The sequence below is a fragment of the Convolutriloba macropyga genome, chromosome 5 (genome assembly GCF_964194025.1).
Source record: "Convolutriloba macropyga chromosome 5, txConMacr16.3, whole genome shotgun sequence".
Taxonomy (NCBI): Eukaryota; Metazoa; Xenacoelomorpha; order Acoela; family Convolutidae; genus Convolutriloba; species Convolutriloba macropyga.
The window spans coordinates 24,106,900-24,124,017 of record NC_134472.1 but is presented as its reverse complement, the minus strand read 5'-3'; the positions used below and the strand labels follow the sequence as shown (position 1 = coordinate 24,124,017).

General features: G+C 34.3%; 1 protein-coding gene across 2 annotated transcripts in view; it reads right to left on the bottom strand.

Annotated features, from left to right (window-relative positions):
- LOC142339254 (uncharacterized) overlaps window positions 1-16,855 on the bottom strand; it is an 80,653-nt gene extending 63,798 nt beyond the window's left edge. For both annotated transcript variants that reach the window (XM_075389126.1, XM_075389128.1), the window contains exons 1-4: window positions 16,761-16,855; window positions 16,588-16,691; window positions 12,450-12,630; window positions 390-761 (exon numbers count right to left, since the gene is read on the bottom strand). In XM_075389126.1, the coding sequence (XP_075245241.1) occupies window positions 390-761; window positions 12,450-12,630; window positions 16,588-16,691; window positions 16,761-16,818 (715 nt within the window). In that variant the 5' untranslated portion in view covers window positions 16,819-16,855. The remainder of the gene's footprint in view (window positions 1-389; window positions 762-12,449; window positions 12,631-16,587; window positions 16,692-16,760) is intronic.
- Between the last annotated feature and the right edge of the window lie 263 nt (window positions 16,856-17,118).

Below are 17,118 nucleotides of genomic sequence, written 5' to 3'. Positions count from 1 at the left end.
GGTAGGGGAGAGCTGGGGGTAGGTACGGTGGTTTGGTAGGTTGGTACGTGGTCTGTGTTTTAGATGAGTAGGAGGACCTAAATGGGATAAAAAATTATCTTTTCACCTTGAATATTGCCAGCAGCAGATCCTAATTACTATACATTAAAGACAGAAGTCAATTTCAAAATGGTCGAATATAAAGAAGACAAATTTCAAGTCATGAACAAACTTGCTTCAGCTAAAACCTGTGCAATACTAATACTCCTTTTCGAGTCGTAAAAAGGAGAGCTCCTAAACAAAAGCCGTTGAGAGGCTGACGGCGGCTATAAACGATTGTTGACTGCGTGAAAAAACATTTCCCAGTCTCGCATCTAATCTTGCACCAGTAACGGAACAGGTCATCTAACCTTTCATTCCATAGCGATAACTATCCCTGTAATTTTCATCAGAATAGTAATCCTCCTCTTCGTCGATTCTGTTTTCTTCGTGTAGCAAGTTGTTACTAGGTACAACAGAAGGATACGATTCAATTCCAGTCTCAACATAAGACACACTCATAGGCTCATCGTCAGCAGAACTAACTACTGTTGTCGGATCTTCATCTTCAGACGAGCGAAATTCATCGTCGGATACCGAAATGAGCAGCTGTTTGTGGTCACCAGAATTACTTTTGTCCACACTTTTAGCCAGTTGGTTATCTTCACTTTCGGATGAATCACGCTTATCGTCTTCGTTGTTATTCAGCTCCACATTTGGCTTTGGCAACCCTTGTATCGCATCTGCAATAAATATTAAATCAAAAATATCAACTAAAATAAATTTACTGGCAAATTAAAAATAGCGTTTAAATTCGTTTTCCACTTGTTACTTGCATTAGACAAACCTTATATCACATTTACAAAAATAATACTGGTAATTATTATTTCAGAACTAAATTCAGAACTCAGATTACTTCCGAGAATCGAGTTTTATTCCGGAAAAAAATTGCCTGTTTCCTAATTTACAAAGTAATTTAAAAAAAGAATTGGAGATTTGAAAAAGTTGTTTTATAACATAATAGCTCACGGAACCTTTAAATTTAAAATATCAGCAACTAATGTTTTTAAACTTCGAGTAGTAAAATTTAACCCAAAGCTTGTAGATTTGATTTTACCTGTAAAAACAAGGGATATTATAGAATAATAGGAGTATGTGAATAAGCCTTTGGGAACAAACCTATCAATGGACCAAAGTAAAACGGCCGCCTCTACTTCAAAAAATATGAAGATGATTCACAATCTATTGATAAAAAGGTGATTTTAATCCCAATAATACGCTGAAAACAAAAGCTAAGCCATGTGTCTTCCTTCTATCAACGGCTAATAGCGAAAAGGAAAAAGTAAAATAACATGTACTGTTTTACAAGTAAAATAACATGTATCTCTCAATATTCAACGGCTGATTTAAAAGGACGTTCATTTTTATTGCCTCTGCGTTTGTTGTTATTTGAATGTGAATATTTCAGATAGATGATTAATTCAAACGATATTAAGTATTAATCAAATTTTTATTTCCATCGCACTTGGTTTCTACATTTGTTCATACAATCCTACAAAATATAATTGAAAGAACTTTTGTGTTTCCAGTTGCAATGTTATTCATCTCACACGTTTAAGATCCGGTTCAATAGATTAGGCTTAATTCACTAGCAGCTAAAAAGTAATCCGAGTAGTAAAAAGAACTGACTAGAGGAACAACGGGGGGGGGGGGGGGGGACGGACACTTTTTGCAACGCGATTTTAATACATGTTTAATACTTTTAGGTCATTGTCCTATTCCACATGTATTAAAATCGCGTTGCAAAAAGTGTCCCCCCCCCCCCCCCCCCCCCGTTGTTCCTCTAGTCAGTTCTTTTTACTACTAATCCGCTTTAGGACATTGAAAGAGGACATAATGAAAAAATCTTGTTCATGTTATTCATCTCACACGTTTAAGATCCGGTTCAATAGATTAGGCTTAATTCACTAGCAGCTAAAAAGTAATTCGAGTAGTAAAAAGAACTGACTAGAGGAACAACGGGGGGGGGGGGGGGACGGACACTTTTTGCAACGCGATTTTAATACATGTTTAATACTTTTAGGTCATTGTCCTATTCCACATGTATTAAAATCGCGTTGCAAAAAGTGTCCGTCCCCCCCCCCCGTTGTTCCTCTAGTCAGTTCTTTTTACTACTAATCCTATTTAGGACATTGAAAGAGGACATAATGAAAAAATCTTGTTCAATTTTTGACTTTTTTGAGGGCATCCCAGACCAACATATGTGATATCAATTTGAAGCTCTCTGCATCTAGAATTTCACTAAAAAGAGAAATTTAGGGAGTTTTGCATTTTTTGAAAAAAAGTTTTGGCAATAGTTTTGACTCACAATGCAATTTAGTCTCATTTTTGATAAATTTAGCTATAATTTGGTCAAAATTCAATCAATTGAGACATCTGGCGGTTTTCTAACGGCATCCTAAAGAACTATATCTTACTAATTTCGCAAAGTTTCCGTCTAGTAGAAAGTACACAAAAATTGCACACAAAAAACAAAAAAAATTGTTTTGAAATTTTCACAAATGCAACATTTAGTATTTTGTGAACTTTTAACTGTTCTTCACCTCTTTTAACCTAAATATATGTCCAATGTTCCTTCAATTTGAGAACTTGTAAAAATCCTCAGAATCAGGAAGAAAACTTATGAGATCTATCTATTGTTGGTTTATTGTTAACGAGAATTTTAGAAAAAAAATTGAGATTTTAATTCAACTGGAAACTGAAAACAACCATGGCAAGTTGTGCTTTAGCAAAATCACCCACTCATTTCTCATGCAATGACTAAAAATCTCAAGCTCAATGACTGAAAATCGACTAACAAAGACTGATTATGATTTGCATCATTTTTTGGGATACACTGATTTGAATAAGAAAAAAAAACTTTATGATGAGTTTTCCATTTTGGTCACATTTTAGACAATTTTTCAAGTTCTTTCTTTCATATTTGTGGCAATCATTAAAACAGCAACCAATATCAGTAGTTATGGGCAGCTTCATGTACTGAGTAAGCCATAACTGATTTATCATTTCATGTAATTTATTTTGTATTTGGGTGATGACTTTTCAAAGAACTCGTCATACATTTTAATAACGTTGAGGTCAATTGATGCTGAATTTTGCGGCGTGATTTTAATTGCACTTGGTCTGAGCAGGTAGGAAAAAACAGTTCAAGGCCCAAATGGCTATTTTTGCAGTACGAGAGAAAAAGAATTTCCCAAGTTTTTTCATGTGCTGTGATATGACTGCTTTTACTGTTGAAATTAAATCAAAAATTACTCTCATCCATAATTAATCAGCAAATTAATTCAGTGGTGATGTACAATTAGTTTTTTTGTCCAAAAAAGATAGGTCTCAACTGCTCTCTAATAATAATAATAATAATAATAATAATAATAATAATAATAATAATAATAATAATAATAATAATAATAATAATAATAATAATAATAATAATAATAATAACAATAATAATAATAATAATAATAATAATAATAATAATAATAATAACAATAATAATAATAATAATAATAATAATAATAATAATAATAATAATAACAATAATAATAATAATAATAATAATAATAATAATAATAATAATAATAATAATAATAATAATAATTGTCTTGTTATTTATGCTTCCTGTACGTACCTTATAGTTTTTTCAAATTACTTTTGAGAATTAAGAATTTTTAGGTTCTCTAAATGTATTATAAAAACAAGAGCTTGTCACAGAAAATTATCAAAAGTACACCACAGACCTACTCGTTTTTTCACGCTGCCTCAAGAGCAGCTTGTATGAAACTTCAGAGGTATATAAGCTAGAGAATCAATTACTATTTCAGTGTAGTCACGAAGAAAAATCTCTCTCAGGAGGTGAAGGTAGTTGAATGTCTTATTATTTGATTAACTCAACCACAAATTTGTCTTTGCAACACTGCTTCAATTTAGTCTCATACGCGCATTTGTATGCCTTAAATTTTTCTTTAGATTTTAAGAAAGATTTCAAAAATTACTTTTTTCAATGAGTGCGAGGCCACCTGTTTTGCAAATCCAGATCGAATTTGTTAATTTTGGTCCTCTTTTAAGTCGCATTTTTTTTCTAAGGAAATTTTATAGAAAGTTTCATGGCATATGCTTCAGTAGGGTGCTAATGTCAATCCGTGTCCTAACTGGAATTCAGAATTCTTTCATACAACAAGAGGTTTGAAATATTATTTTCATCAGACATCTTTCTCAATAGTGTAACAACATTTGCTTTATCAATAACAAAAAACTTCAGCATTTGTGAAATCAACCAAGTGGTCAGAATTAAATTTTCTTTAATGTTTTCTCGAATTGTATTTCTCGACTTGTTTTGCTGTTTCTCAATTCCGTACATAGATTGATTCACTTTATTTACTTTTGCTGCTTTTTAAGTAATTGCCGGATTTTTTCTGTTTGTGCTGCCCGTGAATTTTGCAGCCCCAGTTCCATGGCCTGTGTTATTACACAGTAAATTACTATTAAAATAACGCATGTGCTTCTTAGGGTGCAAAATGCCAATCCGTGTCCTAACTGGAATTCAGAAGTCTTTCATACAACAAGAGGTTTGAAATAGTATTTTCATCAGACATCTTTCTCAATAGTGTAACAACATTTGCTTTATCAATAACAAAAAACTTCAGCATTTGTGAAATCAACCAAGTGGTCAGAATTAAATTTTCTTTAATGTTTTCTCGAATTGTATTTCTCGACTTGTTTTGCTGTTTCTCAATTCCGTACATAGATTGATTCACTTTATTTACTTTTGCTGCTTTTTAAGTAATTGCCGGATTTTTTCTGTTTGTGCTGCCCGTGAAATTTGCAGCCCCAGTTGCATGGCCTGTGTTACTACACAGTAAATAACTATTAAAATAACGCATGTGCTTCTTAGGGTGCAAAAAATATGGACCCATTAAGCTGGGGGAATAAACGGACAAACTCCTAACTGCCTGAATTCATTTTGACTATTGCATGCTATTTTTTTCTTCGTTAAACCAAAAACACGTTGAAAGAGACGTTACAAAGAACAACTTAGGAGTGGAGACAATTTTGCCTCGTTCATAATATAAGCAAACCAATCAAATTTATTATGGCAGTAAAACCAAAAAAATAGTTTCAGCTTCCAGTAGTGGGTTTTTCTGAAACAATCTCGTGACTAAAAATAAGTTGAATTGAGATGTGTTTCAATGAATACAGGTGATTTGAATCCGCTTTTTTGTTTATGATTTTTAGTTTAATTTGTATTGTCTAGAAAAAAAACATGCATCCATATGCCAATTAAAACTTTTTTGAAATCTAAACAGCTAAATTTGCCAAGGTTTTTGTCCTTGATATCCTTCCTGAGACAAAAGTGTTTTGAAAACAGCTATATTTGAATCGGAAGCCAGAAATCATTTTTGCATTGATTTAAAGACAAATACAAAATCAAAACCACCAAAAATGCAAATATAATTGGAAATTGTTTTTGCGGAATTACGTTTGAGGAAGACTCTTGATAATATTTATCAATGAACTGCAACTAAGTTTTTTTTGCGAAATTGAAGGTATATTTGTGGCTATGAAAAACAACCGAAAAACGCTGGAAGAATTGCTCTCGAACCACTAGTGGGAGCTCTAATGAACTGCAGCCTGCTTCAGTCGGGGGGGGGGGGGTGGGGGAGGGGAGGGGGAGTGCGCCTAAATGGGACTAAGAAGTTCAGTAGTGGGCTTCAATTACCCACATTTGAGGTTAACATATGCAACTACTAAGATTTAAAGTAAAAAAACGGCACCAGTTTCACGTGACTTTTAGTATTAAATTCCGCCAGTTGAGTTCAACTGCTTGAAATTGTGACTGAGAGAGAACCTTAGATCACGCGAAACGCGAAAATCAAAGGCGTAAAAGTCACTCGAAAAGTTAAAACCGTCAAGCAAAAATTTTGCATAAAAAAGAAACACATGTTTACAATAATTGCTATGAACTTCGTTCAAGAGCAATAAAACACAATATTTCTGTTGTTTTTTCAAGCTCCAGCTTAATTATATTATCTTTTTTCCTAGCAGCATGATAAACATTTTTTGGTGTTAGACAAATGGTTCGGCGACCTGCTTCCAAATGCGAATGTGGTAAAAATCTGTGCTACGCATAGAACAAGCAAGCCTTCTGATGGTGGGGGGTTCTGGACGTAAGATACAAACCACCAGGTGGGGGAGTGTAGACTGGGGGAGAGGGGTGATTGAGGGGGTCACCTGGGGGGATTAAGAATCGCCCATCCAAAAATTTTGATGAATCGCATTATTAGAGAATAGCAAGGCGTAGAGCTCTGAGAGACCTGCTCAGCCACTTGATCCCCACCGGACTTTCACTGTTTAACCCATTTTTGATGATATTTTAAAAGAATCAGACAAAAAAACCATTGAATTGCAAAGACAGTTATAAATATCATCCCAATGGGAGTGTAGGGTAAAGGTACAAATTATTGCTTTTGCCTTGGACATAAATTCATTTATCTTATCTAAATCAACGCCGAAGTTAAAGTCTCCATGATAGTTTTCCATAACAGGTTATGAGAAGTCAATTTCTTAAAGAAATGGGCCCTGACTTTTTTTTCACGGTTTTAAATTTATATTTTACAAATTGGATTAGATATGATGAAGTCATTCTAGGAATCTATAGCTCTGGCGAAAAAAACAGTTCTTAAGGTAATGTGATTTGTATTTGACGTTGACGTGGAGGAAATTTGTTCTTGTTTTTTGTACTGCAGTGTACGAAACAGTAATTTTAGGAAAGCTGGTGCTTTGTTCGATGAAAACTTTTTAAAACAAGTAGCTTCTTAAATCGGTCACGCGAAAACAATCGCTCACGCAAAAAAATTGCAAAAAAAGACCACAAGACTATTATCATTCCAATAAACTTAGTTTGAGAGCAATTAATAAACGTCTATTTCAACTGAAGTCTGATCCTAAAAATTTGAAATATTGCTCAAACTAACATGGAAAAATTCAGGCAGCGAATTCATCACAGCATACAGGCAAATAGCATCAAAACAACCATAAACTGGTCAGGCAGAGCGTACAGCAAAACTAAAATTTCACCTCGCAAGCTCCTGTATAAAAAATACATTTAAGTCAGTTCATTTCATGTAGAATCTTTCAAATATTAGCTGATTGTAGCAAAATGACCAAATTCTATTTAAGCATTACTAAAACAACTGTTGATTGTTAACACCATGTTTCGACAAACCAAAGCGTTTTTTTGCAGAAGACATTGTTTACATCGCCTAATAAGCCGTCGACCTAGCCATTTAGCAAATATACACCATAAAGATGCTAGCATGTCCATTATAAATGGTTTCAATCACCAGAGGAGGACGAAAAAAGTTCCCACAAGGCTAGGTAATGAAGGTTTACGCATCAAGTTCAATCCGTTCGACGCAAACCGTCAGAACAGAAGGTTTTTCGGTAGGTACAATACTTCCCCGATTTCAACGAACTCAGAAAACAGTTGTATCAATCATTAGCACATTTTATTCAAAAAAATCTCAACAAATGCTTGAAACAATATCAGATACTTCGAAATTTCTTAATAAGCGATTTTTGAAACACGCAACAATCAATTATCATCAAATTTGTCTCAATTTTGCGGTAACGAAAAAGTGAAAAACTTCAGGGAAAAACTATACGATTATGACAATCAGGTTGAGCATGAGAATTAGGGCGGGGTACCATCGACTTAAAAAACGTGTTCAGTTATCCCAATGAAAAGGTGCTCAACTTTTGCAGAGCTCAAATCTCTTTCCGTCATTGAAAAAAAACACGAATTCTCCCAACAAAACGCATTCTCCCAATATTCAAATGAATGTTAGCGTGAGCAACTTATTTACATACCATACCTCATTTGGCTGTACATTCAACAAAATATGTTTTAATTTCTTGCTCATCATTGCTGAACTATTGTTACAGACTATTTAACTGTTTGCGATTATTTTTTAGACGGTTAATCAATACTCAAACAAAACAGATAAATCTACTGGTCCTCTAATGATTTTTCCGTCCACTAAGAGTACAAAAAAATCGCTACGCCAGATCTTGTTTGTTTCAGCTGTAAGGATTTTCTGGCATAGGTGGACTTGACATTTTGAGATAAAGGTGTTAAACTCATTTACCTATTAGTGCAATAAGCTTAACAAAAGGATAGTTTTAAATTTTCTTGACAAGTAAGCTCTTATTTAAGAAACATAGTGTTATTTCACGTCTCAACGGCATTTGAGAGAGGAGTATATCCAATCTTCAAGAAAATTATCTTTTACTCAATACTTATTTTCAGTAACTATACGTTTTGCTGGAAACAGACATTTCTAATGATATAGTCAACAAAAAACTCATATACTTTTGCCATCAGTTTTTTGTTTCGAATACTAGTCAAGCGGATCGTACATTAAAACTAGAATTTCCCCCTGGTTAAGTCCATATATAAAAAAAACCAGATCAACAAACCAGCCCAATAATCCTTTTCAAAAAACATAGATAATAGGCAAAGACAAAGGTTTCTCTAAATAAAATTTTACACAAGACAAGACTTATTGATTGGTTATAATAGAATACCGTTAGAAGACATGAAATTTTCACGCTCTTTCTTTCACTTGGTTTGATTTTTCACATCAAGCATTAAAAAAAATTTCGTGCCTTTCATGGATCTTAATTTAGAACGAAAACAAGACGACTCGGTAATGTGCGATCGCACATAAGGTTCCGACACCGCTCATCCACAATTTCGGCTTGATTGTCTACCAAATGAGGAACATAGAAAAACCCAAAAATTCAAGTATTTAAAAAAAAATTGGTGTATGAACGAAAAAAAAGTCTCCACAGCAAATAACTGTGGTGCAGTAAAAATGTGTCAATAGATTGATGAGATGTGCAAATATTAATTGCACATCTCGGCTTGATTGTCTACCAAATGAGGAACACAGAAAAACCCAAAAATTCAAGTATTTGAAAAAAATTGGTGTATGAACGGAAAAAGTCCCCAAAGCAAATAACTGTGGTGCACTAAAAATGGGTCATTAGATTAATGAGATGTGCAAATATTAAGAAAGCGAGTCAAGACGAACAGCAAAATCAAACATCAGCAACAACAAAAAATAATTATATCAAACATGTCCGTTTTAAAAACCAAACTTAATAACAAAGTCAAAAACCGTCAAATAAAACTGATATTAAACAAAAAAAAACTTGTAATTCAACAGAAAAGATCAGGGAGTAGTCAATAAAAAGGCTTGGTAACAATTAGACAACAAAGAACAAAAACAGTAAAGTTGAAAAAATCGCTGTTTTTTTTAAAACAATTAATTTTGAAATAATAAAAACCATTCGAAATCAAATAAAACATCGCATAGTTGTACGATTACCAATGCTTTCATAGAAGGATTTAAGAGCTGCCGGAATTCAATTTTTACGCGGTTACAAAAAGAACAAAGACAACAAACAAAAAATCAAATAAAACTTGGCAGAAAACGCTTTCGAAACTGTAAAGCCATACTATGGCCATCAAAATGTGTTCAATTGCACTTTCTGCAAACACCGATAATGTATTATGTGACCTCTCATTAATGAAGCAAGGTAACAAGTAGACAAAAATGGAAAACAAAATGCAAAAATAAGAGAGAAATATTTCCAAAGACATGAACGCCATTAATTACAGAATAAAAAAATTAATTAGGTTCGTATACTCTTCCAAAATAAGCCCATGAGAATTGAAATGATCCAGAATATGTCGTATGCCCATGAGAATTGAAATGATCCAGAATATGTCGTATATCTTCAAAAAGAACGTCAAACATGACAAAAATCAAAAACTAATTTACTTTTTTTTCGTGTCGAAGCCAGTAAAGTAAATGAACATTCAAAAACATTAGATTGTGTGACATTTATCCCCTTTTGAAACCCTCCTTTGACAACAATTATGTCATAATTGGCCTGTAATTAATGAGACTAGATAACAACCAGACAATGAAAAGAACAAAATTGCGAAGTTAAAGTGTTTTTTTTTTTAATTTGGAAAACAATTGTTTTCAGAGTCATGAAAGCTATCAGCTATCTACTAAAATCAGAATATCATCTCATCTATTCTTCCACGAAAAGGCAACGAAATCGGGTCATTGTACAGTAAATTTTCATGCGACTAAAAAGAGAAAGTAAAAACAGCAGTTAAAGACAATTTAAAAAAGCCAGTTAAATTCTTCCAAAAAGTACTGTCGAAGCCGTTAAAATCACTATCCACATCTTCAAGCATTTTAATAATATCAATTGTGCCTTATTTTGAGAGCCAATAATGTGATATATGAACGTGATAATGTGACAAACTAGAAAACGTGAAAAATGGGCAAATACCTGAAAATTAAGAAAATTTGAAATCTAGATGTATCAAAGCCAGTAGCCATAACTTAAGGCGTAAAACCGCAATAAAGATTGAATTTGATTTCAATAGAAAGAAGAAGCATTCTTTCATTGTGGACAATAAGCTACAAGTCGAACAAAGAAAGAGAAAAATAGAGGCAAAAGTCAATAAGTCATTATTTATTTGAAAATCAAATACTTTTAAAAGTCAAAACGACCACAAGCTTTCAAGTAATCAACTACATACAATAATGTGGAGCTATTTAGGAACCCAATTCGAACTTTCATTAGTGAGCTTTTTTTGAAATGTTATGTCACTTAATTATTGTAAAAGACATCGAATCTTTTTATAAAAAAGACCGACTGTTTACAATCCGAATTATTTTTGGATTATACCAGTCCAAGATTGGTCCAAAACTAGCCCGGCTAATGCTGTCTGTTCTTTTGAACACCTAATTATTCGAATGTTATAGAAATTGATTTTTTGTTAGTTAAAAAATCAAAAATAGATGCTGCGTTTTTGATATTCAACGAATAAATTTTGCAAAAAACGGCGAAGTTTTAATTACAGAGCACTCTCAACGGAATTTGATGTAAAAAAGGCCCCCTTTTGAGTCTACAAAAATTGTGTTAGTGGTTTAAACCTCAAAATTTAAACCTCGATAACTCCCTGTAGAACATACCCGGCAGATTGCAGGAAAATAGCCACCGTTGATTCCAATAAGCATGATTGGGATTGAAAGAATAGATATTGAAAAAAATTTTGTACAAAAACGTTTTTTAAGTCCGATTTATTTTGATGGCATTTCGTAGTTGAACATACATCTGTTTCTTAGAGAGAGGCTACAGGGGCTACTATCAACACCAATAAGCATTAGAGGTGGTAACTAAGACTTATACGAACGACGTTCAAATAGCGGGCATCTAAAATTGGGCTTTATGGGTTTATCCCGTTTCTATTTCTGACTTCAATTTTTTATACCGACTCTGTTCATTTTGAATTGCTTTGCTTAGCAACTGATGTTCAAATTCACTTTTAGCAGAATGAGAGAAGAGAGAAACTAGCCTAGAGAAGTCAAAAAGATTTCACGCAAAATGTCGAAAAAGCGGCAAAATGGTAAAGCGAAAAAAAGTTTGACGAAGTAAAAAAAAAATACGAGCGCAATAATAGCCGGCTGAGAAGTTGAGGGCGGCTATTAACAATACAAAACATACCCGGCAGATTGCCGGAAAATAACCGCCGTTGATTCCAATAAGCATGATTGGGATTGAACGAATAGAATATATTGAATAAAAAAGATTTTTGTACAAAAATATTTTTTAAGTCCGATTTATTTTGATGGCATTTCGTAGTTGAACATACTTCTGTTTCTTAGAGAGAGGCTACAGGGGCTACTATCAACACCAATAAGCATTAGAGGTGGAAACTAAGACTTATAGGAACGACGTTCAAATAGCGGGCATCTAAAATTGGGCTTTATGGGTTTATCCCGTTTCTATTTCTGACTTCAATTTTTTATACCGACTCTGTTCATTTTGAATTGCTTTGCTTAGCAACTGATGTTCAAATTCACTTTTAGCAGAATGAGAGAAGAGAGAAACTAGCCTAGAGAAGTCAAAAAGATTTCACGCAAAATGTCGAAAAAGCGGCAAAATGATAAAGCGAAAAAAAGTTTGACGAAGTAAAATACGAGCGCAATAATAGCCGACTGAGAAAATGAGGGCGGATATTAAAAATCTTTTTAATTCCATATTCTACCCTGGACAAGCTTTCTAATGATACCTGTCTCAACTCTCTACGATGAATATATCGATCGGCCAAAATTGACTGAACAAAAAAAAACCGTTTGAGTATATAGTTCCTTCCCCCTCAAGAGGGGTCGGAACAATAAAACCAAGTAAAAAATAGACCGTAGAAGGCATCAAAAAAGAGAAACTTTGGCCTGTAAAGGGCCAGGAGTCTGTGGGTGAAACTAGCATGGTTCAATTTGTACCTGTATTGATTTTGAGGACCACTCTGTTCCTGTTGGGAAACACTTCGAACTTGTTCAAAGGATAGGAGTGGACTCCCCCTGTCACCACGAGGATTCCCTCATAGGAGCCGATCTGAGTGGCAACCGGCTGAGACTCATAGACGTCAGTCGCCTCATCAAGACGCAGTTCAACGTCTATCTCCTGCCAATAAGAGAAAAGTTGTTAAGACGCCAGGATTCATTAAATATAGCACATTAAGGCGTTACAGCTCATTTCCTGAAAATCTGTCGCCTCCCAAAAAGAACGCAGTATCTCAACCAGTAACACTATAGCTTAAAAACATCAAAATAAGCAAAGGTTGGTAACTTTACAGACCCGTAACAGTATCTGAGAGCCATTAAATCAAAATCACATCGTTTCAACGGAAGCAAATTTGACCAGGTTGATGCTCCTTCCATTTGCAAAATCTACAGAATATTATTGTTATAGGTTTACGCACCATTTACAAACTCAAAAGTGCTTTCAAAATCAAGATTAAAGGATACGACTTTCATCAAAGGATATTTTAAAAGACTCTTTCTCGTGAGCCTTCTTTTCTGATTTTTTTTTTGAAGAAATCTGTTTGATAATAACTGCATTCGAAGCCCTACACTAATGTAATTGCTCACACAGTTGAATTGATAGTAATTCATACTTGAATACTCATTTGCCCTGTTTTCATTTAGAAAGAACCTAGCCAACCCTCTCACTCAATGACAATTTTTGTTCCGACCCCACTTGTGGGGGGAGGAACTATATACTAAAATGGGTTCTTTTTTGCTCAGACAATTTTGTCCGATCAATATATTCATCCAAGAGATATCTGAGTGGTATCATTAAAAAACTCGTCCAGCATAGAATTCAAAATTAAAAGATTTTTGAATGAGGTACTTTTCGAGGAGTTATCGATGTTTAAAGTTTTATGTGAACACGTGATATTTGCATGATTTTGTTCACTTTTAGCGTAATTTTTGTTCGAATTAAGGCTTTTCTATTAAAAATATCATTTTAAAATTACATTTCACGCTACAAACAGAAACGATTTTTGTTACCAATAGACCAATAAGCTAGTTCGGAAAGATTAAGTAAGATAGGTTAGTTCTGGTCTCATGAGGAAGTTTACTACAAAAAAATTCGAATTCAATTTCAGAGCTGTTTTTTTTTAGAAAACATTTCCTATTTATAATTGATTTTTAGTCAGTTAGAGACTACTCACTATTCATATCGAAGTTCCGTTGATGACAAACCTCATTTACAGTCAAATGATACCCATTGAATAAAATATTCGTTTTCAAGGAATCGCTGATTTTTTTTTGTCTTCGACACTGAGTTTTCGAAATTTTTAATGAAATTTTGATTTACTATTTGAGATTTTACTCAATTTTGTGAGTCCTATGGTATAGATTCGCTAAATGAAAGTACAATCGGCTTCCTAATATGCATTAGTAATCCTATATAGTGCTTTGAGTGGACAGCTAATGGCTGTTAAGACTAAAAATAATTTTTCCAAAGTTTTTTGAACATTAACCGATATTAAACTCACTTTTTGATGAACAGTAAGACACCCCCAGTGTGACAGGTCGCCCTTCCTTATATTGCAAACAAAATAATCTGGTGAGCGCTTTTATATGCTAACTATTGTTTTTATGACTCCGATAGCACGAGTTTTGATTATCTCTAAAATCAATTTGATTTTTTTGTAATTTTGGTTCTTTTTGAAATCTTATCTCATTATCCTAACAACGATAGTACCCATTGACTTATAAAAAGACGTCCAATGTATCATAGATAAAGTTTTCAGAGAGAAGGTTATGGTTTAAATGGCTTCGAAACTTTCTTGCACTTTTCTACTGACATCCTGGTTTCTGCTTTTGTTGTTGTTTTCATAATCTTAAGACTTATTGTGATGTCTTATTGATAACTTAGAGATGTTACACATCCTTAGCTTCCTATTGAGGCATAACATTGCGTATGTATTGGCTTCCGTTGAGGGCTATTGAATTTAGTGGCTGTTAAGCCTTTTAAAAAAGTTTGAATTTTTTTTACTAAACACTATTAAACTTATTTGTGTTTCTTTTTCTTCTTTTATAGCACATTCGCTAACTTTTTTGTTTTTGCTTATTTTGTTTGTTTGTTTTTTTTCGCAATCTTTCTAATGGCAGATCTTTTCAGCACTGTAATGAGGCATGGTATTATGCAATTCAATTAGTAATTCGGCTGTGCAACGATTTTTTTAAGCTCAAATATCTATTTTTAATCATTTCATCATTAGGTTTAAAATTAAGTCAAAAATGTAGATGAGCTCGGGTCGGAACATCATGTGCGAACGCACATTATCGAGCATGCTTGGTATGCTTATCCCTCAAGGATAGATAAAGGAGCATTGATGAAATCAAATCATTTTGACTGATTTTGAGACGAAGTAGTTTGGAGGAATGTGGTGTCACTCTCCTAATAAAAAAAACAGTTTACGCTGTGCTGAATTAGGTATAAAATTAAGACATTTTGAATAGTTCCACTCTTTTTTGACATTAAATACAGCTAGAACACGATGACCTACAGAAACGGCAACATCTACGACAAAAAGGATCATCTACGCAACATCTACGCTATATTCAAAATCGTTTCATTCATTAGGCAGTTCCAGTAAAACTTTCCAAGAAACAAGATTACAAGAAGCATAACAGTCAAGCATTAGAAAACAAAAAGCATCTTGTTGACAATCTGATCCTCGCGTGAATAGAATGTTCAATATCACTTTTTGTCCTAGGTCTAATTGTAGCATAGGGTGATTGTTTCACGTTTTTTGCAATGCTTCTCCTGTTATTCTCCTTCGCACCTCGCCTACTCTTATCACATCTCGACAGATTTGATTAAGACTAGAGAGAGGGAAAAGGAAAATAATATCACTGAATAGGGATAGCCGATGTTAAATATATACTAAGAGTAAAATATGTACGCAGACACAATGGGTTTTTCTTAAATTTGACAACACACAGGTTAATCGTAGCCGAGGTCACACCATGTGCCGGCTAATTTAATAGGAGCGGCAACGAACTCCGATAGATAATTTAGGTAAAGAATTTACCTAAACAATAATTTAGGTAAAGAAGAAAAGATGGAAACCTGGTTTACTATTTGGTTGGTACATATGTTCCACTAAAAATTGCCGTAGTTAAATGCAGCTGGTTTTGAGAAGTTCAATTCTTATTTCTGACGCACTGGATGAAGTACGAAAGAGATTTGGGGGGGGGGGGTCAATTTCTAAGAACTGCCCTTCACACCATAAGTGTAAGTCTCCAAAACAGTTTCTCTGTTGCTATTGTTGTGACTTTTCGGCATCAAGCCGAGGGGATTGCTCCCATAAGTTTTGGTCTTGATTCAACTATTTTCTGCAATCGGAGCAATCACAGAAAATGGTCCATGTACACACTACTCTTTCGTTGAAGTTCAACATCAGACGGTCCCACATGAAAGACAGAATACGTCTTTTGAGTCCCAAAGGCTGGGAAAAGTCTATCTCTTCAGGCAGATTGTTGGCAACTTTGGCAGTTCGAAAGTAAAAGTTCTCTCTGAATTTCTCGGTTCTCAGTTTTGGAAGCTTGAATAATCTGCTTTTAACTCTACCATATTGGTGTTCATAGGTTTCTATCAATGGAAGTGCGTTTTCTTTATCATGGTACAGTTTAGACAATAGAAGTAAATCATTGAGTTGCAGAAACATAGGAAGCGGAAGTAATCTTAGGGATACCATGTTTTCAAAGTACGATGCATTCCTATAGCCCGTTATCCACTTCAACGCACGTTTTTGAAAGCATTCCATTAGTCTCATACTTCCACGCGATGAGTCTACTGAGCTGAAAGGCTCTAAGACAACTTAATGCCCGCTGGGCGCAGCCTGTTTATCCCGTTTTGAGGTCGAAAAGTCAAATGGGTCAGATGAAAGATCGGTCAAGCGAAAAGTTGCATAAAAAAGACCAACAGGACTAATGTAATTGCTACAAACTTCGTTCGGGAGCAATTAAAAACAATTGAAAAGGGTGAGGAATAAAAAAGGCCGGGGCCCGAAACAGGATAGATCCATATTACTGAAAAGCCAGAATAACAACTGCTGCTAACCTCAGTTGGGGCATAGAGTCGCAGCCAAACTGATGAGAGTTGCTCATTTTGTGGCAACTGAACTTCGGAATCTCTGAACCAAAAGAAAGTGACATTTTTCTTCGCTGAAACATTAATCAAAGGTGAGGATCAGCAAGCCTCTTACAAATATTATTATTGGGTTCAAAACTTACGAGGGGGTGCAATCCTCGCTACTTCTTCCCATTCATCCGAACCAGAAGACGCCGACATTTGCTTCACATTTCCTGACTAAAACGAGGCAAAAAAAATTTTACCTCAACCAATAATTGAGCACTCACTAATAAATTTGCTTTACTTTCTGGGCGGGTAATTTGTTATCCATGATGTTGATTAGTAATTCTATGGTAAGAATAAAAGTCAGCAAACTGAACCCATACAAGAGTTTTCTAGCAACAACAACAATAACCGTGTTTTTTAAATAGGTGTTTTCTATTATCTCCCTCGCGAAATTATAGCCCTAATTATGGTCTATAATTTCATATTCGGGCTTAGTTATATGACTACGGGCTA